General features: G+C 51.4%; 1 protein-coding gene across 1 annotated transcript; it reads right to left on the bottom strand.

Annotated features, from left to right (window-relative positions):
- Positions 1–2875: 2875 nt before the first annotated feature.
- On the bottom strand, positions 2876–27454 carry PTPA (protein phosphatase 2 phosphatase activator). Its single transcript, XM_071454103.1, has 10 exons — positions 27279–27454; positions 25152–25252; positions 23908–23994; positions 18940–19065; positions 18101–18218; positions 16530–16629; positions 15544–15668; positions 14959–15059; positions 10412–10519; positions 2876–5471 (listed from the first exon to the last, which is right to left on the bottom strand). The coding sequence occupies exons 1-10, from the start codon at positions 27301–27303 to the stop codon at positions 5397–5399; spliced, it is 966 nt and encodes a 321-aa protein (XP_071310204.1). The 5' UTR covers positions 27304–27454; the 3' UTR covers positions 2876–5396.
- Between the last annotated feature and the right edge of the window lie 97 nt (positions 27455–27551).

Raw genomic sequence — 27551 nt, 5'->3', positions numbered from 1 at the left:
GCATCCTGCAATATGTATCCGTGCAGAGGAAATTAAAATGTGGATGGATCAGCAAGATACAGTCAAATCCTCTACAGTAATTTGGAGAAGACTAAACTCTGGTGCTAGTGGAGCATATTCCAAGCTATCTAATAGAGAGTTGATGATCTCTGTAACAGCCTTTTTGTAAGTTTTATTCTTGCCTACAAGGGAATTTTTTCAAAGGGAGTATGTAATACCTAAACTAATATTTTTAAAGGTATATGCTCTAAACATTGAAAAGTAAGGCCCTTTGCAGAGCAGTCACTTCCAGTGATCAGCAAGTCCTTGATAAAAGAATTTACTCTCATATCTTACAATCTAGCTGGAATTTCTACCCACACCAGTCATTTCTCTATAGTTTGTATCATCATAGGACACATAAACTCTTAGGAATATTGTCATGCTTTGCTCTTTTAGCCATAATACAACACAGATATCCTTTAGCAGCATCAGCACTTGAAACCTGAAGTGTTGTGTCCACCCAACAGCTGTTGGAGTGTGCTGCTGGTGTCCAGCATCCCATACTTCACCATCTCAAAGAAAAGCCCAATTTTCACACATAAAACTGGGACGAATTCACGTCCAAATGGAAAATCTGGGTAGTTGACTTGTGCGGTGCAGTCTGCTTGGGTTTATCTCTCCCAGGTGCCTTAAAACACAGGAGAAGCAATAAAGATCCTCTGCCTTCTCTCTTTCCTCCATTTATTGTGTCAGGAAAACCTTAATCTACTTTCTAAAAGGAAGGAAAATGTGCCCAGGAGGACTTAACCCCACACCTTGGTGCCTGTGGGTCAGGGCCCCACAGTGCCATTCCTACAGGACCCCCCTCCTGGGGATTTTTTGTTTCCATGGGTGTGACTGTACCGAGCATTAAGGAGCCCAATTCTAATGAGGGATTTTGATGTTATTTATTATCCATGTTAGAGTTGCAACTGGGAACATGGGGAGGGACTCGTTCCAATTTTAGCGACAACTGCATTAATGCCCTGCACAGAGCCAGCCCATGTAGACATTCCCAAGCCCAGGCTTTTTATAGCAAGCAGAAGCAACCACTCCACCCCCTGAAAGGCCTTTTCTAACCTCCAAAACCTGCTTACAGCCTTGTGCTCCTCACAACAAGCCTATCTCCAAGCTGATGATGCCCGTCACGGTTCAGCCCTCGCTGAATCTGATGTGGAGACAGCCCCTTTTTCAATTTGGCTCATCCTAGTTTGAAGTTTGGCACAATTTTACAAGACCCTGTGTGTCCCCAGGATGTTCAAGGAGTTTTCTCCAATGTCAATGGCAAGAGTGCTCCTCCACTGAAGGGGAAGCAAAGTTAAACGATGAAGATATCTCCTCTTGGATATTAGAGCATGAAATGACCTCCAAAAGCCCTGTTAAATTCTACCTCTGAGCCAGGGGAGTCCTTGTTGAAGCAGCAAGAAGATTCTTTGAGCTTCTCAACTGTACAAGGTTTCCACCAGCATGCTGGCAGCAGGAGAGTTCAGGTAACTTTAGCAGTTATCATTAACAACCATTTTCACCTCCTTCAACCCATTTCTGCCTCCTTCCCTCTCTCAGGAAGCCAGTGCAGTTGCAGGGACACAGTGCAGAGTCCAGGGCTCTTGTGTGGTTCAGCACCAGGTCCTTGGGGTACATCTTCATCTTGTCAAGTGCCCACTCAGATTCTGCAGGTCCTGCTGTGGGGGCTGCTTCGTTTATCCACTCACAGGATCCCAGCACAGCACGGTGGAACTGAGCCACACACCAGGGACAAGTTAATACAGCAGCAATGACATCAAGAACTTCTAATTTTTATTCTGTTACTTCTATCTCCACACAAGGCTGCTTCTCTCCCTTTGCTTCAACTCTTCCTTCATCACTGGCTGCCATAAGCGATCACTTCTAAAGGAGGGCAGTGAAGGAAGAGACAGGGCAAGGCTGGCGGCGATTCACGAAACGCACCCCATGCAAGGCAACAGCTGTTAAACAGCAACACGAACTGGCCTACGTAGGGCAACCCCAAAGATCCAGCTCTGAAAACTGAATTTTAAAGAAAATGGCTTGGTCAGTGGGCTGAGGGGGAAGATGGCCAGAAACCCACGCTACGTCTGCTTCCCCTTCACTGCATGGCGTGTTCACCGAGGGACATGCTCAAGATGAATTCAAGAGCCTTCAAAGACAACATTTGTGATCCAAAATGACATTTCTGCTCACCATCCACCCCTCCACACTGCTGCCACTTTTAGCTCACACAGTTGGCCTGTGTTGATGGAGAAGATGTAACCCAGAGACAAGAAAAGGAGCATTTGCTAAGCACAGCTACAATAACTTCCACCACTTGTGAGAAGGTCTAGGTTTAATTTAATCCAGGTCTATTATAAGTCCAACAAAGCTGCTGAACTACACTGATGCTGGAAGTCCTGAGTCAGCTCCTACAGCAGGACAGGAAAAACATCTGAAGGAAAAGGTTCCAGTTCTCACCCTGCCTTAGAAACAAGGCTCAAACATCCTTTGGTTATAAGAGTCTCTGATCTTCAAGAGATTTGCTGGCCTGGGATCAGGCTGTGCACATCACCTACCTGCCAAACGTCAGATGGGATGGGGGGTGGACACAGCAAAAAAGTTAATAAATAAACCACACAATACAACAGAAAGACACCTTGGAAGGACACAAAGACAGACCAGATGTACTTGAACATGCAGTTAAATAAAGAATCAATTTTAGTGCAAGCACGAGGTCAACCACCGACATGGCAAGTGCCTCCACAGGGCCTCTTCCCTGTGCTGAAGGCTCCAGCCATTGGCTTCACTGGCTCTGCTCCCAAAGCAGGAGCAAACCCAGTCTGAGAGAGACCAACACAGTCACCAGTGCAAAACACAGAAACTTTAATTAAACCTACAACACAGGGGGAGGCGGCAAGTGCTGCTTCAGACACGGAGCAGCCCTGGGGCAGAGGAGCTGAGCCCGTGGGGGAGTCACTGGGAGCAGGAGGGAGGCAAAGCAAGTGGCTGCCACGTGACAGGGGCACATCCCAAGCGGGCTGAGAGGACTCAAACGAGAATTAGCTGCTTGACATCCCAAAATCCCCAGCAGGACAGATGTGCAGACTCGGGTGAACAACAAACACAAAGCTGTGCGTGAGCCTCCTCCCACCGCCTCCGCAGGTCCCAAGCCCAGGGACACTGTCCCAGGGAGCAATGCTGCAGCTGCAGGGGAAGGAAGCACCTCTCCACCCTTTTTTGGTGCTGTATTCCACATTCCTGGAGTCCCTCCCATGTATCCATGTCAAAATTTCCACCCATCCTTTTGCATGGAAGCCTCATTTCCACAGGACAACCTGAAGAGATGTTTTCCTGACCCTCAGGCAGATAGAGAAAACCAGGGGCTTTTGCTCAGCCATTGCTGGCCAGATGCTGCACAGTTATTTAAAGTATGGGGACACCTGCCAAAAGACACAGCAACGTGAGGGGACACAGGTGGAGACACCATGAGTCTGCTCCAGGCACAGGCTGCTCCACTGAAGATGGACTCAAGTCCCAGCAAGCACACAGATCTCCAGCAACATTCCAGGAGTGGATCCATTTGAAAAGCAAAGACAAAACACATCCCATTTAGCAGTAAAACAAGACTTAACCCCAGTCTTCCATTTTCATTTAAAATAGAAGTTTATAGTTGTTTCAGGCAGGTCAAAAGCTCCTTGTCCCCCACCCGCTGCCCAGGGCCAAGCCAGGAGCAGACAGGACAGCAACAGTGCCAGAAAGCTCTGCTTCAGCTCTGTGGACATTTCACCACCTCTTAACTTAGACTCTTTTTTTACTCTCCTTCCCCTGAGTGCCTGCAAAAGCCTTTACAAGAGGGAGTGAGTAGGTCTGTTAAAAATAATGAAAAAATAATAATAAAAAAGAAAAAAATCACAACCATGTTTCCTCCTCCCACCCCAGCAGCAAAGCAGTGCAGCAGCAAAAGCTGAGCAGCCTGGCCGGGGGCAGCCTCTTCATGGTCTGCAGGAATGCCAGAGGAAGAATTCCTGCTGCTCCTGATTCCCAGCAAACACCAATCCAGACCTCTGTCCCTGCCACATCCAGCCTGGAACCCCAAGAAGAAACAACCCCACTGCAGCTGCAAAGCTGTGCACCAGCTTGGTCATGACCTGTGGACAGACAGCTCATCTCAAAAACAGCACCAGCCCTTTCTGCCCTCCAGTGATGCTGCTGGTGTGATCCACACCACCTGTCTTCAATACACTGCTGCTGGTGGCACTGCAAGTGTGGTTCCCCTGCCTGAGGTCCAGCACAGCAACACCAGCAGGGAAGGACAAAGGGAAAGAGCTTTCTCCAGGTATAACCTGCTGTCCTGGGCTACTTATGTTTTTGTTTCCAGCATGAGTATATGAATGCATGAGAAGCTGCATGCTGTCCCCTCATGCTGCCTGTGCTCCAGGGATGTCCCCCTCAAAGAACTGGGGATCCTGCTGCTTCGTGGGGAAATCCCTTTGCCATGGGGGTGTCACTACAATTTATGACCAAGCAGGAGCAACCACAGTCACCTTGTGCCACTGAGGCCAGCCCAGCCCCAGAGCAGCAAAGCAGGGGATTGCAGAGGGCAGGTTGGACCCAGTTATGGATGTGTGTGAATGTGTCAGGGCTTGTGCCAGTTCAGAGGGGGCCTGAGCAGTGTCTTTGCATAGCTGTTCCCACAGAGCTGGGTCCCTCCAGGGACCTTGTCTCCAGCTCCAAAGCCAGCTCAGATGCCCACAGCCCAGAAGGTTCCTAGCTTCACCCAAGAGAAGAGGTGCTAGTGAGAAAGGAAGACCCTCTTGCATAAGAGGTGGAGGGAGGGTGCTCTCCTTACCCAGAAAAAGGGAGAGACGGTACTCTGGGCTTCCACAACCCACAGACACTCCCTACAACTCCCTTTTCCCAGTTCAGACCTCCAGTGCAGGCAGAGCTGGCTGATACAGACACGCACAGGCTCACACCTCACCCCGCGCAGCCGTTTCCCAAAGCAAACAGCAACAGGAAACTCCAATGAAATTCAAAAGGGAAATTGCAGTTAGCACTGCCCAACACATACACACGTGCCTTCCTCCCCTCCACACCCCTTTCTCTTGGGAAGCCAAGCAGAAGGCCTTTTCTGCTCAAACCCATCCCCATTCCCAGCAGGGACGAGGCACAGCGGAGCAGCGCGGCCCCGGCTCGGCCGCTGGCGAGATGTCCCCAGGGTGAGGACGTGCAGGAGGAGCTGCTCCAGGTCCCATCCCTGTGCTTTGGATCTGTGGTTGCCGATGAGGATGTGCAGGAATGGATGGGCTGGGTGGTGAGGAGGGGTGAGGGGAGGAGGAAGAGCGCCGTGCTGTGCCTCCGCTGCCTCGGCTCCTCCTGCAGTCTCCTTAAGATGTCACAGGCTGGATGGGGAGCAGGCTGCCAAACTTAAAGTGCTGGATCACAGGAAACTTCTCCAGGCACTGCAGGAGGAGAGATAAAGAGAGGTGAATTCAGGAGACATTTCCACCTTACACACACAGCCTGAGCCACATCCTGCCCGCAGGGTCAGGCTTCGGGGCCACTCAGCTCAGACAAAGGCAGAGGATCAGCCCCATGTTTTCCCCCACACATTCCAGTCAGGCTTCTCAGGCCAGTAGCACTTCATAATCCCATCCCCTTCCCTTCAGCCAGAGTCTTTTTTCTCACTGAAATTCAGTATGGGGAGGCCTGGAGCATGAGCAGAAGCAGCATGTCTATGTCAGCAGCTTTCTCCCTCACCACTCTCCTTGCTCGAGCTGATGTCTTTGAAGAGTTTCACCCTACAAACACGGAGAACTGCAGAATCCCCTGGGGCAGAGAGACTCCCCTCCAGGCCAGTGCCAACACTCTGGGTTTGAGGCACCATTCTGCAGCTGCAAGGCACTGCCCAAACTGCATTCCAGACTCTCAGGTCTTTGATGGACAAGCACCAGTGATTTTGCAGCCATAGTTTAAGATATGATCCTATTTCTAACAACCCCTCACCCCTGAAATTCCCACCTCCCATTGAAGAGTAATGGATCACAGGTCAGTCACACAGATCCACTACAAAGCAGATTAGCTCAGAGGAGCTTCCTGCAGCTACACCAGGGCTCTGTGTAGGGTGAGCAGGGCTGCAAGGGCACAGCCCCTTCCACTCACCAGCCAACAGCAGGAAGGTCATGGACTGCGGTCAACAACGCCAGAGTTTGCCAGCACTTGTCTGGCAGAGCCACTCAGAGCTCTTGTTTTTGAATCACTGCAGACTCAGACTGCCCAAACCTCATGGAGGGCACAGAGCAGGCTCCACTCCATCACACAGAACTCAGCAGTGTGTGTTCAGCCATGATGTGGTTACAACTCTCCATAGGAAGGAGTCTTGTGCTCTCCATGGGGCCCAACTGGACTTGCTGCAGCAGGGCATACTCTGGGGCTGGAGAGGAAGCTGTGTGCTGCAGACAGCTCTCACCTCAAGGCAGGACTCAGGCACAGGCACCCTGCCCTCGTGCTGTCATCATGGGCAAGCAGGCAGATTAGTGCCCAGAAGCCCAGGCCTACAGTAATCCCTTTGGAGCCAGAGGTCAGGCAACTGGTTCCAAGCACCAGCACACTGGAGCCAAACAAGTTTGGAGGTGGTGAAAGTACAGCATGGCTGTATCCACTCCTGGGGAATAAGAGCCAGGCAGAAAACCACAAATCTCCTTGGCAAGGAGAAGTAAGTCCTGTGAGCATCAGGCCATGTCACCTTCAAAGCTTCCTAATGCTCAGAGCTGCTGCTGTCTCTCCACACAACCACTTAAGACAAACTCTCAGAGGAAGCAGGGCTGGGTAACACGGGCATGAGGGGAGAGCAGAGAGAAACGAACACTGGAGATGCTGACAGCTCAAAATGTCAGCCCAATTAGCTCCAAGGAGTCCCATGAAGACCAGACTGGTTTGGGCTCCAGATGAAGAGACTTTACCACCAGTGGGAAGAAAGGGGTATCCATTCCAAGTAACACACCACCAGCTCAAGAGGAGAAGAGGAGACAAGCAAGAAATTTCTCCTCTATTCAGAAGGACTAGCACAAGTTTACTGAATTATCAGCTGTACAGAGCACCAGGGCCTTCCTTGCATCAGCTGTGGATGAAACTGTACCCAACTCCACTGTACCCTGCCCAATTTCAGGCTTATTTCTTCTTGCCACCATCTTGAAACCACTGAAGGTCTGCTTGGGACTCAACTGGGGAGTAGATTCATGCACCAAGTCCAACCTTTAAAGATGGAACTGGGACTAGATTAGTTACAATGGAAAGTATTTCCTGACTGACTGCAGAGAAGGAAAGGTCAGGAGACTCAAAAGCAGGCTCAGGGGAAAAACATCAAGGCTGCTGCTTTAACCACACTCTATTCTGTCAACTTCTTCACTTGCCTTTGATGGAGAGAATATGAAAAGCCCATGGACTTTCAAGCAAACACATCTTCACCCATTATATTATAAATAGACCCATTTGGGATTTCATAAACACACAGAGTTGAAGACACATTGTCTTCAGTCTACTGCTCATCTGCCCTGGAGTGCCTGGATCCAGACCACAGCTCCTGGACACACAGACACACCTCAGCTTTCTGTCAGCTGTTTAAAGCCATCCCATGGAGGAGACAGAGAAGAGATAAAGCCTTTGGAGTGCTTTTTAGATGAGCTAGGTCTGGGGGCTGCCCCACTCCCACCAAGTGGGATTTCTCCTGGTCTGTTTCCAGCGAGTGACCCCCTCCTCTGCTGCTGCCCCCACTCAGTCCCAGTCCTGGCCAGCACCATCCAGCACCCAGCGCTTCTCAGGCACCCCAGGTGTGTTACAGAGCTGGAGCCTCCAGCTGAGTGTCTGATTTCACCTGATCTAATTGCAATGGGTGATCAGAGGGGCAGGGAGAAGGGAGGGGAAAACAAATAAAACCTGAAATCTTGCTCTCACTTTGCCAGTTGGACAAAACAACACCACAACCCCAAATCTTCCCTCTCTTGGCCATCACACATCCCAGGCTCTGCCACACAGAGCTGGACAAAGACCCATGTCAGTACTTGAGGGGTGCTGCTGACTTCTCTTCTGCTAATGCTGGCAGTGGCCAATTGCAGAGAGACTGCACTGGTGAAGGCTACACAGAGAGCAGAAATACACCAGGAGCCAGCAGAAAAGAGACAAGGTCTCCAGCAGTGACTTTGTGCCTGGCCTGAGACAGCCAGACAGATTCAGTTTGCAAAGGATGAAGGTTAAGTGACTCCCAACCTTGTGTCACTCCCAGAAAATCAGTCTAAGAGATCCTCCAGTTGCAAATGTTGGTGTAACCTGCAGGCCCAGGCACACCATAACTGAAAGCTCTGTCCAGCCATGCTGCCCTGTCCACATCCACACCCCTGTCAGCTCCCAAGCCAGGCAGGAACTGGCTAAGCCAGCATCAGGGTAGGTAACTCCCCAGAACAGATTATATCTAAAGATATATCTATTGTAAAGAAAACTGAGGACCCCTGAGCAGAAGTGCCCCCTCTCCTCTGCCTATCCAGGTGAACACAACTTCCATGGCATGGCAAGAGAGGACAACATTGCACAAGGATCATGTTTTTAGGATTAGTCCTTTAAGACCTATAAACATTATCTGAGGAAAAAACCTAAATTTAAAGCTCTTTGGTTGACTCAACATTTTTTACACTTTAGCCTAAATTAGTACCATTACCCTTCCTAGCAGTTTTTGCATTCTCCCCTTGACACAGCTACATCTCAGATATTTCTAGAAACCTAGCAGTACTGGATCCAGCATTTTCACACTGAAAGTCACCTGCTACTCAAAACAGACTAAGGCCTTCAGAAAAGACCATGTCTTGGGTGAACAAAGAAGAATCTCCCAGTCTCTAGAGAATCCCAGTGTTCTCTCCAGCCAGGGGACAGGTAGATCTGCCAGCACACGCTGGCCCCAAGACATCAGTGCATGTGTGCACTGCACTGTGGGCTCATCACTGCCAAGCCCTGTACAGGTGGGAGCAACCATGGCATGGGGCATGTGGGGTACCAGGCAGGAGCACATGAACATCCCAGGGAATGTGGGATGCCAGGGGAGCACCCAGCTTATGAAAGAACTGATCCAAAGGAAAGGAAGGACTACAGCAAGGCTGTTGAGGCAGCAGCAGACCACACTGAAGCTCTAAGTCTTAGGACACTCATGTTTCACTTTAAAGGCACTCACGGTGCTGTGGTCTCCCCTTCAGCTCTCACAGCTTAGCTTCCAGCTCAGGGTTTTCCAGCAGGAGTGTCTCCAGCCTGTGTTGGAGCTGCAGCCCAGGGACAGCCCCCACTCCAAGGAGCAGCCCAGGGCACCCCTCCCAGGAGCAGCCAGGCCAGGGGGTCGGCCCCCAGCCCCACTTCTCCTCTTTGGAGGCTGGGAGGAAAACTGAGCTGGGGGCGGAAGGAGCCAGCGGGCCTGGGAGTGACACCTCACAGATTAGAGAGGTATGTGGCCTGGAACCTAAACACAGGATGTGCAGTGCAGAGGAAGGGCTGGGGGAGGGAGCGGCCCTCAGGCACAGTTAACCCCTTGGTGCACTGGGCCTGAGCACAGCTCTGTGTCCCAGCAACGGGAGCTTGTCCCAGCTCCCCACAGGAGCATGGCTGACACCAGCAGCACTGCAGGGTGTGGGATTAATTCTTCCACCAGTCCCCGCCCAGCCGGTGCCGGCAGGGAGTTCCACCATCCCTGCTCCAACAGCGCTTTAGTGCAGCCAGTGAGTCCTGCAGAGCCAACACCATTCCCTCCAGAGGTTCCTGTCCTACTTCCTCAAGCCCAGGGTTAGCTTGAGCAGGAAGGAAGATAAGGGAGAGCCAAAACTGCCCAGTTCTGCAGGTCAGGGTTCACCAGGAAAGCCTGGGGCAATGCCAGCAGAGCTGGTGGGTGGAGGGTGGCCAAATCAGAGAGGTGGCTGTGGTCTCACTGGGCTGGCACATGGCATGGATGGGGCTTTGAGAAAGGGTAAATCATTAGGGAGCATTCAGCCTGCTCTGGGGCTCTTGAAACATGGGATGGTAATTTAAATTAAGTCTCCTCTAGCTGGTAAAATGGTTGACCAGAAGAACAAGTGGGTCAAGACACTGGCCCGTATTTGGAGATCTTGCACTATGGTAAGACAAGACAAGGCAAAAGTCATGTTTGCAAGGAATGGCCACGTTGGGATTGGTTTTGGGGCAAACACGAGGCAGAAGGTTCCTTCAAGCCAGCAGCACCTGAAGGGCCAAGGGCTCCCAAGCCACAGTCAACAAGGAGTAACAAATGGCTGTGATGGGGTCCCCACACCTGGAGCAGCACAGGAGCTGACCCAGGGTGCTGTGGGAGAGCAGGTGTGGGGCTGAGCAGCCTCCCCCTGCCCACAGCACTCACCTCTGCCTTGTACATGCGGATGAGGCCCTGGTTGACCTTGGACCAGGAGGGCACGGCGCTGATGTTCCAGAGCTGGTTGGAGTGCTCAGCAAAAGGGCCTGTCTTCATCTGAAAGAGACCCAAGCACAGGGCTGAGGGAGCTGGGCCAGCCAGGAAGCTCGTGCACCAGCAGTGACTCATGCTCACACTCTCTCCAAGCAAACATTCCCACCAAGCCCAGTGACCCACGCAGCAGCCACCTCACTGCGTCTTCCCTCCCTCCCTCCCTGCTCCCTCCCGCTGTGGCCACATCACATGAAGCCGTGGCAATCCAGCTCCCCTCCTTCCCTGACAAAATTAAGCCTTTTCCTGCCACGCTTTCCTAATCAGACCTCCTTCTGCACACCTCCCTTTTAATGACTGTATTAAAAAAGCCCCACATAAGTCCCGTTCTTCCCCCCAGTAGAGTTTGGCTCAACGTTGTTCCTATTCTACCCAGAAACCTTCCAGTGCAGCACTGCTGGGCTTTCCAAGAAAATGACTCATTCCCCATTCAGATCAACAACAAGCAGCAGCGACAGCCATCGCTGCCTTCCCTGAATACAGAGGGCAGTGCAGGTTGGCAGCAGCTCTGTGTCCACAGCTCACTCCACACCTGCCTCTAGCTGAGGAGGGCTCTAGGGGAAGCAGGAGCAGAGGGGACATGCTCTCCAAACTAGCTCCAGAGCTGTGAGCTGCTGGCTTGCAGCAGATGCTTTACATTTTTTTTCCTTTTTTTTTTTATACTCCGCTGTTTCTCCTCCCAGGGCGAGGGGTTTGGAGGAGGGAGGGCAGGAGGGAAGCTGCAATCAGGGGCAGTTGCATGTAGATTCCCTGGGTGGTTGTCTCTCCTTCTCCTCCATGAACAAAAACAGACCCTCAGGGAGAGAAAGAAATACAACACAGCCACTCTGACTGAGCGAAGTTCCCATGACATCAGAAACCACAAGGCCGAAGCTCACGCTAAAGAGGAGCGTGGGGAGAGAGGAATCTCTTGGACTCTCATTCCCGACCTGGGGCTTGAACAACTAACCCCTTCCCTCCATGCATGCACAGGCCTGGAGAGAGGGTGGGAAAAGCGCCTCCAAAACAACCTCTCTGCTCACTAAAAAAGCAAGCAGGGCCAATCAATGTGCTTTGGGAAAATGCTGCTGCCTTTCTGCAATGCCTGTGTGACACCAGCCTGCAGCAGAGAAAGAGAGAAAGAAAAAAAGAAAGAGAGGGAGAGGGTGGGAGGACCCAAAAACCTCACTGTTTGAAGGGTGATGTGCTCCAAACCTGCTGGCCGTGGGGCTGGAGCAGCAGGGGAAGTGGGTCTGCAGCTCTGCCGGGTGCTGGGAGAGCAGGGGTGCATCTCCACTTCCCCTTGGAGGTTCCTGTGAGCTGGGGGATGACAGCTAAGCCGCTCCCTGTCCCCTCGTGGGCACGAGATGCAACGTGCACACACACAAAGCACGGCGTTACCCAGCGCCAGGATCTGGCACCGGTGGGCGCCCAAAGCAGCGGCTGCCAGTGAGCTCTGAGCCATCAGAGCCTCCCCTCCCCACACAGGAGGTTTGGCTGCCTGGGTCTTGACTCCAAACCTTCCTTCCCCCGGTGTCACTGCCCTCCACAGGGGCACAGCTGGCATCAGCCACCATCACTGTGCTCTTCTCCCCTTCCCAAGGCAGAGAGTGAAGGAGGCAGGCACAGCTGGCCAGTCCCAGCTCATGCCCACTGTGGCCCTCCTCATCCAGACATCCAGCAAGGGATGGCTTGGCTATGGTTTCAAGCTGGGGCGGGAAAAAATAAGAGGGACGAGAAGGGGAACAACAAAAAAAAAATCATCTCCTTCCAGCCACAAAGGGCGAAGAGGGAGAGCTGGGGGGAGAGCGAGAGGCGGCGAGCGCGCTGCAGTCCCGCAGTGACCCCAGGGGAATGGAGTGAGTCAGAGCAGCCATATTGAGCAGGAAATTACTCACAGACGTGGCGTTCCTGCCTCTCGGTTCCCAAGAGAATCGGCCTTTTGTAAATGGTTCCTCTGTCAGTGCAGGGGGGAGGGGGACGGCTGAGGCCGTGCTTTCCTGTCAGCTCCTTCCCTTCCAGCAGAAACCCGAGCCCTCCCTTCCCAAATTTAGAAGCCAGATTGAAGCTGAAATTCCTGCTGCCTGCCCTGAGCGCTCAGAGGAGCATCTGGGCAAGTGCACTGATCCCCCACAACAGCTGGGTTGTACCCAGCTCCCCTCCTCTGCACACCCACAGGCAGCCCTACATCACTGTCCTCTACAGCCCCTGTGTGGCAGGCACCAGAGGGATGCTCCCAAACCCTCCTCATCCTCACACTTTCAGGTACCACACACACCCCTTTGGCAGGCAAAGGCAGCAGCAGGGGAACAGCTCAAGTCCCAGCCAGCTCTGCAAACCTCACCCTGTTCCAGAACCATATGTTCAGGTCCAAACCCACGCTGCAGATTTCCCAACATCAGGTCAGCTCATGCAAAATTCAGTGCTGTGCCTGGGCACTCCTCTAAGGAGGAAGCCATGGTGGGTTCAGCCTGGACATCATCTTGCTACTGCTTGAAAAGCCTGAGGTTTAAACACACACCTGGCAAACACCACAACAGCGTATATTCATATTCCTGAAAGATCACCTGGGAGCTGAGAACAGTATCTGCTCAAGAGAATATTCTCTCAGTTGACAGAAAACAACCTTCCTCAGTTGTAGTCGGAAACAAAACCTGCTCTCATGTCGGCAAGGCCCACTATGGGAACTGCTGTGGTGTTTGTTACATGTTTAACACCTTTAAAGGAGAGCTGTTTCCAGATGACAAGCTCAGAAGAAAATAATATCGTTCATTTATTAAAGTCTTTAATCCCTTCTATCTTTTTTCCCTGCTATTTTGTTTTGTTGTTGATTTTGGAGAGAAAGCATTTGGAGGGCACTGAGGCTGCCTCGCCCCCCCTAGTGGCAGTCACGGCCTTCCCGGGCGCTTGGGAGGCAAAAAACCCAAGATTTAAAAGGAAAATCTTCATAAAAATGAAGCAGTAACCCGCACGGAGATGCACTGAATATTCCATGGATTTGGTGATGCAGGTTGCTGCCGTCCCCTTCAGCTCGCGGCAGGAGGGCCAAGAGGGCTCCTTGCCACCAGGTGGCACTGGGGATCACGGAAGAAACACTGAATTCCATGATTCACAACAAACGTGCAGAAAAGGAGCTCAAATCTCTTATTTGAAAAGCCTCCTAAAAAGCTGACTTTCTGCAGGCAGAAGCAGAGTGACCTGAAGCAGCAGGACTGTGCTGGGTATTTTAAACATCACCTGTCAGCTGGGCACTGCAGAATCTTCTACACACATTTCAAGAGATGTATGTTTTTTAACAGGTCAGTGCACTGTCTGGATATCACAGAGGCCTAAACTAAAATAAATCTTTGACCATCTTGGCTCCTGGTTTCCTGTCCTCATCTTGATCTCTTCCACCAGCACCTCTTTATTACCCACAGTATGATTTATCCTGGCATTCAGGGTTAAACCCTGTGAGGTGCTGAGTACCAACAAACCCTACCAGATTTAGCAGGACTTGACACAGCACCTCCTGGGGTTTGGGCCAAAGGCTCCTATAAAGATTTCCTACATGAAAGGCTAAGTTCATAGTCTGTAACCTCCCTTCCCATCTAATCACTAAATTAGAGAGGCGAGGAAGGGGGAAAGTGAACAGAACAAAAGGAAGAACTGCACTCTGTCCTTCCAAATTAATCCCATCAACTTCCTCCTGCCAGAGACAAGAAATCCCTCACCACAACAGAGTGGGCAGCTCTCGCTCTCCCTGTCCAGACTGTGCAGTGAGGGAACTGGGAGAAACACAGCCAAATCCTGCACTGATGCTGCAGGCAGCAAGCCATGAGCTCCCTCACGGAGAAACAGCCCAGGGCTGCCAACGAGCTGAGCATCACCCACCCCTCTCCAAAGGGCCCTGCAGTGCCTGAGCAAAAACAGTCCTGAAAGTGCTGCCAGCTGGGGAGTCTCAGCACCACCTCTGCTCTAGGTCAGCTGCAAATAAGATGCATTTCATGGGCAACTCCTTTAGTAGAATCTGGAGGAAACAGCAGCACAGAGGTTTGGGAACCTGCCCTAAGCAAGGGGAGGCCCAGGGCTGCCAGGCAGCACCCACGAGTTGCAGGGAAGGGAGGCTGTCTTGGCAAGCCCAGTCATTTTGCAGCTCCCCCTTCATCTTCCTAGTGTATCTACAGGAACCAGTCTTCTCCATATAAGCTCCCACTGACTGATCCAAGTGATGATCCCAAGTTGTTTGCACTTGTTACAGCTCCCTTCAACTACAATCCACAGCCCATCCAGCTTAATTACACTTTCTTCTCAACATCCCTGTCTCAGCTCATTCAAGGAGAACACCTCTGCCATGCAACAATGGTTCATCTGCACAGTTCCATGAGAGCAAACAAACAGGCAAAGGAGGAAGAAAAAAACTCTGCCAGAGCCAAGTATCTAATGTCAAGAGAATGTCCCTGTGGGACAAACCTTCCATTCCTCACCTCTGTAATGAAGAGGATGCACTCCAGGAACATGAAGTCCTTATGGTTTTCATTTACCACCTTCTCATCAACAAAGTGCCGAGGCTCCAGGCTTGGATGGTCTAAAAAAAGTAAGAGACAACAGGAAGTAACCCGTATGGTAATCCCCCCTGAGACCAAGTTCAACCAGGTGGTGTGCTGCCTCTCACCCAGAAGCACAACCCTCCCATCAGAGCTCTTTAAAAGGCAGCACAGAGTTGCTCCCTTTTATCTCATCTCCCACTCCAGTGCCTCTGCAGGGACAAAACTCCACAAAGCAGAAATTGCATTTTTAGCACCAAAACCAAGATTCTCCTTTTAAAAAGCTTCACTGCAGTCATTGCAATAAAGACTGAAGTACTACACAAGGAAGCTTTCCACCTCCCAACCAGCTTTATTTGGAAAGCTGAGGGTAAAAAAAAAATCCAAGCCCCAAACTCTCCTTCTGTATTATACACAAATCTGACATATTTGAATTTAAAAGTCAGCCCCAAGTCCCATCATCTTTACAACCTAGACAAATGAGGCAGAGGGTAACCCAGGACACAAGAAGATTTCTATTAGTACCTATCAGCTGGGAACTGCCCCATATGAAAGGCAGGAATTGGAAGTCATCCAAGCCCCACACGCCCTGGCTGCCAGCAGGTTCCATCCTGTAGGTTTTCTGCAGTTTTCGCATCACTTCCAGGTACCTGAGACCAAAGAGAACAGGAAGGGTTAAGGCAAGGCCTTCTCCTGTCTTTGACTTTTGTGAGGACAAGAAAAACCAGTTGGGCAAAGGACACAATTTATCACTTGTAAGCAGGACCCCCACACACAGCACAGTTCACAGAATATATATTGAGCTCTTTTGCCATAGAATGCAGCCTGATGGTACCTAACACCAAATGCACAGAGAAATCCAGTGGCAGGGGTTTGTTTTATCTGCAAAGTTATGATTGTGCAGATCCTTCCTCATCTCCACTGTTATTTGAAAACATTGACACTTCACATCCCTTCACCAACTTCCAAAAGAGCACACAGTTTTCTACCTTACAGCAATCGCTACTTCCACTTTTCAGGTGGAAAATTAAAGCTGGAAATACTATAGAAGGAAATTGTTTCCATGCCACCAAACAGTGATACAGCTGGGATTAGATCTCTGGACTCCAGACACCCATTCCACCAGTTTCATCACTACCAACTCTACCTCTGAGCTGGAAACACATCTAGAGGAGCAGTGGAGGCCTGCCAGTTGCATAGATTTTTTATTTTTGATGCCTGAAGAGATGTTAGATCCTCTGATCAGATATTCCTGTCTATCACAAAGCACAGAGCCTCACCCACAGAGTTCAGTAACTTGTGCTCCACTAAAGTAACTTTCCAGAAGGACACTCTGCCTCTGAAGACAAGGGGCCATCACCTCTTTTTGAGACAGTTATAATGGGTCAGTGTACAGTCCATTAAAATGTACATCTGCTCCTAATTTTGTCTAAAATTGTCTTCAGCTTTCCCATTCTACCCTTCCCCCCAAACAGCCCAATACTCCAGCCCTTCTCCTCCCATTACCTCACCTGTTAAACACTTTGAAGACAATGGCCATCTGGTCATCCACTCTGAGCACACCAATTTTGCAGAGGCAGCAGAGAAAGGCTGCAAATGCAGCTTCGTGCCCTGGAGTTAAAAGACAAGAAGAGACATGACACAGGTGTCTCTGGCCCCCAGGACAACCTTTCTGTGGGCACCACAACAGCTCTTCAGCAATCACAGCACTCACAGTCCCCTCTCAACCCTGTTGTCACTGTAAATGCCAGGAGCTGACAATATTTCATCCCCCTGCAGCACCCATCCGAATTATACCTTCAAGACATTTATAAGGTGATCATTAACTTAGAGAAAAGAAGCTCTTAAGGGAAAACAGCTCCAACTGGGCATGCTGGGAGCAAGGCAGGGACTTTCCCAGGAGCTTGGCAGAGCAAGGGAAGTGGAGCACTGCAGAGTCATCTGCTTGGGGGATGCAACAGAACCTCACATCTGCAAGCAAACAGATTTCCTGCTGCTACAAAAATATCCCAGTGTTGGAAGGATGCAGATCCCACGACACTGCCAGGAACAGTCTGTCCCAGAAGGTGCTGGGATCTCAGGCTAAGCCTCTGCAGCTTGGCCCTCCAGCTAACAGCAAGGAAAAGAAACAAGCAGCAAACCCAGAAATGTCTTTTAGTGGGAAGGACCAGGGAAGAAGGGAGAGTACAAGATGGGCAGTTCCACACTATGGACAGGTGCAGCTCCCAGTGTAGGAACAAAATGCACCCATGGTCTGGACACTGTGAGCTGGGACATGGGCCCCTGGCTTGGGACACACGGGATGGGAGGAGAGGTTGAATTTCCTTCTCTGAGCTGACCAAACCCCATCCAGCCTTTCCAAGGACAACATCTCCCCCTGGTGCCAGTGAGCCGCAGCCAGCACTGCACAGCCTCCAATCCTTCAGCCTTTACCCACAGCATCCTCTTCCTCTCCCTGCCCAAGTCCAAAGCCATGTTTCCTTGCACTCATCTTGTTCTCCTGCCTTTTGGTGAGGACACAGCTATCCTCCAGAGAGGAGCAGAGCATGCAGACAATTCTGAATTTAGTTCTCACTGAAGCCTGTGTGGTTACTTCACCTGCAATTCAGTATCTCCTCATCTGCTTCTAACTTCAGATTTCAAAGTCCCTCTGTAAGCAGCAATTCCCTTCTAGGGACCATCAGACCATTATGATGTCCCTCTAGGGACACCTCCTGCTGAACATGAACATGGCTCTCACTCTAGTTCCAATTCAAGCTAGTATATTTTATCCCTTTAAACTGTCTGCTGCAGGACTGCTGCATGCAGTGATGCATGTCCAACAGCTCATCCCAGAACAGCTTGGTTCCCATCTCCTTGGATGAGATGTGAAAGGATGTCACAGCTCTAGCACAGCTCCCAGCCCCAGCTCTCAGTCACAGCCCACACAGGGCAGAGGGGTGAGGGGGCCCTAAAAAGAAGATGTTCAGTTCAAGCTGGCCCTAAAAATAGTAGCAATGATGTATTTAAATAAATACAGCACCCAACTCCAAAGGTCCCTTCCTGACAAACCCAGCCCTGGCCAGGGTGCAAGCCCAGGTACCTGTGCCATAGTCAATGCGGGTGGAGTTCCCCACGGATTCCTTCAGGTACACAGCCACTTCTGGGGCAGCATCAGCCAAATGCTTGGGAATCACTGCTGACACCAACTTTTCTGCCTCCTAAAAGACACAAAAGACTCCCCTGGGTGAGCACAGATCTGTCACAGTTCCCAGGAACAAGGCACCCTGTGCTCAGATGCTGTCACAGCGTGAGGGCTGCAGCGGTGCTCTGCAATGCCTGGAGGTAGCATGAGAGAGGAGCAAATTCTCCTGTTGGAGGAGTCATCTCCAGAGATGGAACAAGTCAGGGAGAGCTTGTTCTGAGACCTATTCAGGCCACACACATCCTGTAGGACAGAAAAGCCTCATCACCCAAGTACATTGAACCAGTTACCCACTGAGCCATCTCCAGGACAAAAGCACCACTGGAGCAGCAGAGCAGCTGCAAGGCCACTGCTGCTGGGACAGGGGCTGTGCCACCTCCAGAGCCTGGTGCAGGGCAAGTGCTCTGAGCTGAAGGAATTTGAGCAGTTTTCCCTGATCTTTCTCTCATTTTGTGGGCAATTACAAAGCAAATTACAAATTCCTTGGGCTTGGACAGCCCTTGTGACTCACCCAGAACTTGGAGACCCAGCCAACATGGCCCATATGCTTTCACAAGAGGAAAAGTCTATGGTAAGTGATGTGTATCAAGGGGTGGATCCTTCAAGGCTTATCTGAGCAATTCCTCTGTGAGCTGCTTGGCTGCCACACAGTGATAGAGCCATCCTCTCACCCCTGCTGGGCACACTGCCCTTCTGTGGGAGCTGCAGGTGACACTACACAGCACAGACATGCTCACCTGGTCTAGTTTGGCGTACCAGGTCCTGAAGGCTTTGTTCCCAAAGCGAGAAGGTTGATCCACTGGCGGGGTTTCATCGATCCATCTGTCGAGGGTGTTCAGCAGAGCCACCAGCTTTTCAATGGGCTACAGAGAGCAAGAGGGTGAGGGGTCACAGGGACATAAAACAGAGCAGTCCTCAGTCTCTGACATCTCTCCCCTTGGTGGGAGTCATTAAAGCCCACACCATGGTTCCCAAGAGAGGCATGTGGAAATGGGCTGCACCAATCCTCCCCAAAATACAGAGGGGACAGAAAAACCGTTTTTCCCTGCAGGAGAGCAGTCCAGTACAAAGCCCAGCCTGAGGCTGACTCCTCAGTCACCCACACAGTCTTCCATGAGCTGTAACAGCACTGTGCTGCAAAATCTCTTGGAGAAGAGCTGCAGAACAGTCCTCACAGGACTGAGAGGCAGGGAAGGGACCTTCAGCACAACAACTCAGGCTCAACATCTTAAGGGTCTTGCATTCCCCATAGGATAAAAAACAGCACATATCAGTGCTATGCATCCTCACCACTGGCTGATGATATGATTTGAAGGCCCTTCTCAAGGCTCTAATAATTGTCCTGAAATGCCTCCAAGGAGCCAGGATTAGCAGTTGATGCTGTTAAACCATGGCATATTTGTACAGCAAGTCACCCTTCTCAGCACAATTCCTGTTGCCTCAAACTCCTACCAGCCAGACCACCAGGCAGCTCCAGCCCAGGGACACCCACTGCATGTGGCAAAATACAACCTACCCAGGGGAAGAGGCAGCCTGGTTAGCCCACCAGTGCTCCCATCAGAACAGGAATGAGAAACTCTCAGAGAAATGTCTCAATTCAAACACAAAGCTGATGGGAAGACAGCAACAACAGCAAGACCACAGCCATGTTTCTCACAGCCAGTGCTGGAAGTGAAGGACCCATGTGGAAGGAAAAGAGGGGCAGCAGATGGCACAGCACAATGTCTCCAGTTGTGCTGTCAGACCAGAGCTGGCCAATGCACACCATCTCCCTGCCTGGCCCAAATGGCTGGAGAACAGCTACACCCCCCTATACCAAGAGGCAACACCACAGGCAGCACTTTTAGCAGCTCCAGACAGTTTCAAGAGGCTCTGCTGACAACTGGTCAAGCCTGCCAGAGGCTCTGGGATTCTCCCTGCCTGACTCCAAGCAGCTGGAGAGCCATCAGCCGCCACAGCAGCTGGCCAGGCCCCGGGCAATGTAGGCTCCTCTGTCTCGAGAGGGGATTCCTCCTTCAAGGGGACAAAGAGGACAGCAGGAGCGGCGGCGGCTTTGACTTTGCTGGAGGCATCGACCGTGTGAAGCTGGCTGGTCTCCTGGGTTGTGGTTCAATTCTTCACGCTGCTGTCGGGAGGACAAGGAAACAGCAGAGCCCAGCAAGTTTCCAGCCCTTGAAGTGCCACTCAGAGGGGGTGGGCAGAGCCAGGCATGGCAGAGCTGTGCTGCCACTGAACCAGCTGCAGGTCACTCCTGGGGGGAAGGGTCAGACACAGCCCTCCCCAGACAGTGACTCCTGAGGTGCCACCCCAAGGACATGGTGGGATCCTCCCACACCAGGACCTCAACATTTGGCCACTGAGCCAGACCAGAGACTGGGACAAGACCTGAACACACTGAGAACACAAAAAAAGGGACAAGACAGCCTAAAGCTCTGGGTGACCCTGGAGGCACTAACAGACCAGTGCCCCACATACATGAGGACCAAAGCCCCCTCTGCATCAGCTCCCTGCTCCCGAAACACTGTAGGAATCAAACACATTCCCATTGCACTGGGCCACGTTTGGACTCAGTCCTACTCCTTCCTGGCTATTGCATTCCCCTCCAATTAAGCAACAGCATCCCCAGCACTGGGTTGCATTAAATAATTAAATCGTGCTGGTGATTTATCCGCCGGCACCAGCAGCTCATTATGAGCAGCCACCGTATTTCAAACCCTCTCCACGAGCACTCGGTGCTGCCTGGATAAATGGCTGGCATGGACCAGCTCCTTCCCTGGGGAGCAGAGAGCCCAACCTCCCCTTCCCCACTCACTGCCTTTAAAGGGATTAAAAGCCCAGCTCCACTGAACACGGGAGAGCAGGACCCAGCTGCTGGCTCAGCCACATCAATAAATAATTAAAGAGCTGTGGCTCATTTTGGGCTCAAGGCCCTTTGAAAAGGGGGTAACTAAAAGAAGCAGCTTCCCATTGTCCAGCAGAGGAAGCCTGTACATCCAGGGCTGACCCCTGTGGGGGAGAAAGGAGCTTATGGGGACACAGCCATCAGCACCACTGCAGCCTGTTTTGCCTGGCTGGGTTTTTAAGCTCTATTTTTGCTTTACCTTTTCAGTGATCAAAGCAAGGGCAGCCTCCCCCCTGCTCTCCTTGCTCTTCTCGTTGTGCTGATTTTGCATCTCCTTGACCCTGAGTCTGCCACCGGTCCCAAAGGCAAACCACAGGGCTTCCTACAGAGCACAGACCTGTCAGCAGCTCTCAAGAGCAGGGGCCAGGCAGACAGAGGTGCTGAGGAGGCATCACGGCAGCCAAAGCTGCCTGTGGCGACCAACTCTCCCCCTCTGGGCTCCTCAGGCCCTGTCAGAATGGGGAGCTGATAAAATCAGAGCCTTTGCTGCTTCCCCCACTTCCTTCCTGGAAGCAGAGCAAGCCACAAGACCGACCAGTTTCCCCCAGTGCATTGGGCTGTTTGACAGGAAGATCTGCTCCTTGCATGGCAAAAATTAACCTCATCCTCCTCACAGCACTGCACCTCTGATCCAAGGCACTGCTACAGGCTGCAGCCCCAGCAAGTTGCTGATGGATCCCCACGTGGAAAGCACTCCCTCCAGGAGGGGAAGGCAGGTCACAGCCTATCACTCACACAGCCTTGTGCCAGACACAGTGTCTGTGCCAGAGTCTGCTATCAGTGCCTGTCAGATGCCTGCAGCAAACCCTGGACAGCTCCACACAATGTGTCAGTAGGAGCAGAGCAAGCTCAGCAAGTCTCCAAGGGGGCTCAGCCCCCACAGGATCCAGCAGAAAGGTTGATATTGACACACACTCTTTGGAAACCACTAAGCTGCCTCTTTCAAAGCAGAGCACACCATACTTCCATTTTTTATTCCATGGCAAAGCAATACCAGTAAGTCACAGAGTGGATATGCATTCAGCAGGAAGGATTTCAGGAGGTCATTTGCCAAAGGAAGGTGTCCCTGGCATTTGATCAGGGACGAAGATGGGATGGCACAAAAGCACATTGGTAGCAGGTACAGCAAAAGAGAAGAAAGCTGAGCAGAGATGCAAGAAGAGGCCACGAGGGGCTGAGCCTTTAAAAGCACAGATAAGCAGTTTGATCTACAAAGGAGCCTGTGTGAACAAGCAACCTCATCAACAAGACAACCCTGGGGATGCTCCACCTGTGCCTCAAGTCTCAGGCTTCTGCTCTCCTCAGTGTGCAGGGAATGAGATTTGTTCCCTGCCACTTCCCAAGCAGCTGGGATTGTGTCTCTTGTTTGTTACTTGGACTGGGACCATGGATGGAAAACATTCACTCCAAGAGGGCTCTTCTGCAGACACAGCACTGGTACAGCTTTTCCTGACAGCTCAAAGGGCTTGTGAAGAGGGTTGGGTTCCCCCCCTCCTTTGTTTTGTTCATTTTTAATGCTTTGTTTCCCTAGAAGTGCTCTGTGAATGGTTGGGAACAAGCTAGATCATGACAAAGACAAAACTCAAAGGTGAAATGCAAACAGCAAAAAGCAAGAGCAGCATTTGACAGCAGTTTCTACTTAATTGAAGGAACAAAAGAGGGGCACAAAGCCTGTTAGGGAGAGACTCATTATCCCTGATCCCCTCCATGAACTACAGGGGAGTTTCTCATTCACACTGGCTCCTGCAAGGGAAGGCTGGACTCAACACAGTACTTCAAACATGAAGACTGGATTGAACACCACCATCAGCTGCCTTCCCACACCAGAATGAAGCTATAAACACAGGGCCCAGTCTGCCCCCATTTTGCCTAGATCTTTATACATCACTCTCAGCTTTCTTGCACAGCCCTGATCAGTAAAAATGTATCCAAGAATCTCCTCATTGCAGCACAGACCGAGGGAAGGGGATGCAGCGTGCAACAAGGAAGCAAAGCTGGCGGCCAGTGTGCACTCTGTGGATTGGCAGCACCCAGAGAGCCCTCAGGGCAGCAGTGACACCACTGAGGGTGCCTGCCCTTTCCCTCTGGCTCCACTGCGCCCTGAGAAGGTGAACAGCCATTAAAATTGGCTCTGGCAGCAGGCAGGGACAAGTGACAGCCACTTTCATGCAAAGGGAAAACCAGGTGCTTTCTGCTCAACACCTTTAAAGGGGAGATTCTGCCACCTCCCAGCCCAACCCAGCAGCCCTGTGAGCTCTGCAGGCCCCAGGACCTTTAGCAGGACCCTGGGCAAGGCAGGTGCAGCTGGTGACACACCTTGAGGTCACAGCTGTCCAACCAGAGCTTGCACAACTCAGCTACAGCCTGGGCTGAGGAGATGGGTGCAATTAAAACAGTCTGGGCAATGAGAAGGGACAGGGAGAGAAGTGGTTTGAGAAGAAGTTTTTGCCCATGGATTTTTGTACAGAAAAACCACTTGGGAGAACAGGAATGGCAGAGATATCCCAGCCTTTTGCCTGCAACCAGGAGAGAATATCACATCTTCAAAGCATCACTTCTGCCTCTGCCCACTTGCTCAATTTCCCATCCACCAAGCACATCCAGAGTCTCTGCATCCTGAGGGAAGGATGGCACCCTGACATTTGCATTCCCAACCACAGCCCAACCACATTCAATCTCCCTTGGCTCCCAGATAAATTACTGATTCACTCCTCACCCAGGAAATACTCACTGTAAAGCCAAAAAAAAGAAGGTGAAAAAAGGCAGGAAAGAAGTAACAAGGGGATCCAAACTCTTGTCCTACCTCTGAAATTTTGTATTCACAGGTCAGCTTCTTGCCCCTGACACCTTCATTCAGAGTGAGGATGAAGCCCATGTAGTCTGCATATGCCTGTGAAAACACCAAGAGGGCAGAGCTTTAGGGAGAGCCCAGGGTCTGTCAGAGCACAAAGCACAGCACAGGAGCATCCTACACCCCAAGGGAACCTCTCCCAACACACAACAGAGCTTCCTTGGAGACACCCGGGGCTGCAGGGCTTGCTGTGAAATTACTGCTCTTTTTGGCAGCCCCAGAAGCAGGAGGCAGGCGGCAATTGCGAAAATTACAGAAAGGAGAATCCTAAAAATGCTCACATTGACCCCAAAATCATTCCCTCAGCTCCCATCAGGTCAAATTCAAACCCCTCAGTTCTGCAGAGTCTCAGCTGTGCCCAGGCATGGTGCTCTGCACTGCTCCTCCCAGTCCTGTACTTTGCCTTCCCTTTCCACCTCGGACTCTTCCCCTGTGCTCACAAAAGGGAAGTGGGAGACAGCCCAGGCTCCTCACTCCTCCTCTCTTTAGATTTGCTGCTTTGGAAGCACCACCTCCAGTGCAGCTCTGCAGCAGCACATTGCCACTTCTCCCTCCCTGCCTCAAAATCCTGACCAGGAGCAAGTCCTTAAACCCAGGAGACTGAAATTGGAAGCTGCACCCAGAGGTTTGTTTGACACCTGGCTATAACCTCAGCTTCCCTCAAGACATCTCTCATCAGTCATCAAGCAAGAATTTGCTCCTAAGAGGTGGGACAAGTCTGGGCCAACACCCCAATCCCTCAAAGGCAGAGAGGAGAGAACCTGCTTGTTCCACCAGCTCCACACAAGCTGTAAACAAAAATTATCCAGGAAATTGAAGGGCTCAGCACTAGAGTCCTTTCCAGAACAGCACAGTGGGAAGGAACCAACCCAGGCTGGTGCTACCAAGGCCAGGCAGCATGTTTAAGGTGAGCTCAAACAGGGCTGGGTAAATCCAGTTTGGTTAAAAAGCACAGGCCAGGAAGGATGAAACAGTCACCAGCTTCTCATCCAGCTTGTTGGGAGGAAGCAGTAATCATTACTGCCAAGTAATTTTCCTACAAACAAACACCAACTCTTCCTCTTTAAAACACAAATTCCATTATTGCCCATTCTCTGCCCAAGCCTCCTTTAGTTCCTGGTTGTTCCCAGACCAGACCTGGCTGCCACCAAAAGATCAGCAGCATTTCGCAGTATTCCCTGTCCCCAGAGCCATACCTGAGATCGTTTCCACTTGGCCATGTCAGAAACCACATTTATCTCCTTTTTGGGGACCATGAAGCATTGCTGGACAGGAGGAGCCACCTCCTCAGAGGTGCCTGGGAGATGCAAAAAAAGAGATAAAACAGAGACACTGGGGAAGGAGAAATCCTGTATTTTTCTCACTTAGAAATGAGCTTTATTTCTCGGGAGATATAAAGCACACAAATCCGTCCCAGCTGGGCTGTAATCTCACCAAGTCCTCCTCATCAACATCCTCCTAAGGACACTGCAAGCCTTCAGACAGAAGCATTATGTCTGTTTTCATTGTTAAAGATGCATTTCCCATTCAGACAGAGAGACTAGTGCAGGAGATAAAAGCAACATCCAGCCAGTTTAATTATTTCTGTCTAGTGCAGCCAAGCCTCAGGTCATGCTGAAGCACTGAGCTCTCCTACAAACTAACTCTGCCTTGTTTTTAAGTGTTAAGCCTGACCTTCATTCCTCTAGAAAGGATAATTCCTGCATGGACAAGCTGGAGCAGTGCAATAAAGGCAGCCCAGAGCCACAGCTCTGGTCCAGGACTTGGGGGACCAGGACTTGGGGTCCAGGACTCTTCCAGGTGGAAGCTGTGAAGATTGTTTCATTTCAAAGCCCTCTCAGAGCCTAGGATGCAATATTTAATGCAGATGTGAGCTGCTAATGAATCAAAGGGGATCTTTTCCCCAGCATCTGAACCCAGGGCCCAACCTGCAGAACCAGAAAAGTTCCAAGAGATTTAAAGTAATTTGTATTATGCTCCTTTAAGTGCAACTTTTAATAGGAAGAGGCAGTGCAGAGAGCACTGTCAAAGAACCTGGCTACTAATGTCAATTAATGAATTCTGTCAGAGTCATTCAGTTCACCTTTTCAAACCCAGAAAATCTGCAGGTATTTATGCAGCACCAGCTGCCCTGACACACTCCAGCAACTGCTGTCCTCAACCCAGCCAGTTCAGGCACTGTCTCCCTAACAAACACCACCAAACTCCAACTCCTTAAAATATCATCAACTGCATTTAGATAGAAAACACCATCCAGAACCATCAGCAGCCTTTTCCACAATGCTCTCTAGCAGCAAGATCAGATTAAAAGGGATCCAAAGTCCCAGGAACTACCCAGAGTCCACTGTAGATTTGTCATACAACCTTTGACAATCATTTAACTTCTCTCTCTGCCTTTCACATTCCCCATGCACAGAACAAATTCAGCCTCATCTCCTGCCCTGAACGTTGCAATGTTCGGTTCATTCCTGCAGAAGTTACAGCAAAACTCCCAGGTAGGAGGATGAGAGGAACAATATGTGATGAATTTAAATTAAAGACACATGTGTCTCTCTTCTGAAAATTCACAGTGACTGCCACCACAGCAATGGAGCTCTGTTTTTAAGTTTATAACATGAAAACAATGAAAAACTCCCAAGAAGTGAACTCAAAAGGCAAACACTGATGTGTCCATCAGTACAGGTGACACATAAATCCCAGGGCACTGTCCTGATCTGTGTGTTTGCCATTAACAGAACTCCTTTCCTCTCCTTGTGTTTGTTTCTCAGCCATCATTGCTTCCGACCCACACTTTGTGCAATTCCTCTTGGTGAGGAGACCAGGAATACTCAAGGAAGGAAACAGTGAGGGCTGCAGGGGTTACAGTATTCTGGGATGAGTACATAGGAGTCCAAGCCTGGTATGATGGAGCACGGTGGGTCAGCTTTATGACGAGCAGCAGCTTGGACAGAGGAGGCACTTTCAGGCTCGTGTCACGGCGTGAGGAGCGGGAGTTAAAGAGAACCAGCCACAAATACGGGCTGGGGGTCACAGGGATCCCCGATCCAGAACCTCAGTCCCGACCACCAACCTCGCCCTGGGGTGGTTCCAAGACTCGGGGCCCCAAGTCCTTCACATCCTCAGAAAATCGCCCCTTTCCTCCCCCTCCCCGGGCCAGGCATTGCTGCCACCGCCCCCCGCAAGCCGGGCCCGGCGCCCTCGGCCCAGCACCCCCGGAGCGTGGGGCCCTGTACCGGCGCTCCCCGGCCCCGAGCACGGCCCTGAGAGGCCCCGAGCGCAGCCCACAGCCCGCTGGTTCCCAGAGCCCCCCGGCCGCTGCTCACCTGCCCGCCGCTCGCTCTCTGCCATCTTCCCGCAGCCCGGCCCGGCCGCCCCTCACCTCCCACCTCCGCGCACGCCGAAGCCGCCGGCGGCCATCTTTGAGCAGGGCACGCCGCCCGGCCCTGTCGTTCCCGGGGCTGTCACACGGCGGAGCGGCCCCTGCCGGCCACCGTCGTGCTCACGCCGCCATGTTTGTGTAGGGCGCGGCCCTCTCTGCCCACACCGGGGAGGGACGGTGTGCGCACAGGGCAGCGGAGGGGCGAGAGACAGGACCC

The sequence above is a fragment of the Agelaius tricolor genome, unplaced genomic scaffold (assembly GCF_023055355.1).
Source record: "Agelaius tricolor isolate 1412-34295 unplaced genomic scaffold, bAgeTri1.0.p SCAF_38, whole genome shotgun sequence".
Classification (NCBI taxonomy): domain Eukaryota; kingdom Metazoa; phylum Chordata; class Aves; order Passeriformes; family Icteridae; genus Agelaius; species Agelaius tricolor.
This window is presented reverse-complemented; position numbering and strand designations above follow the sequence as displayed.

Excerpts from the sequence above, each read along its gene's own strand:
- PTPA (XM_071454103.1), bottom strand. The coding sequence starts at position 27,303 with ATGGCAGAGAGCGAGCGGCGGGCAG. Across the intron at positions 23,995-25,151 it reads CCAAGTGGAAACGATCTCAG|GCATATGCAGACTACATGGG; the intron begins GTATGGCTCTGG and ends GTGTTTTCACAG. Across the intron at positions 10,520-14,958 it reads GCATCCTCTTCATTACAGAG|ATGAAGACAGGCCCTTTTGC; the intron begins GTGAGGAATGGA and ends GGTCTCTTTCAG.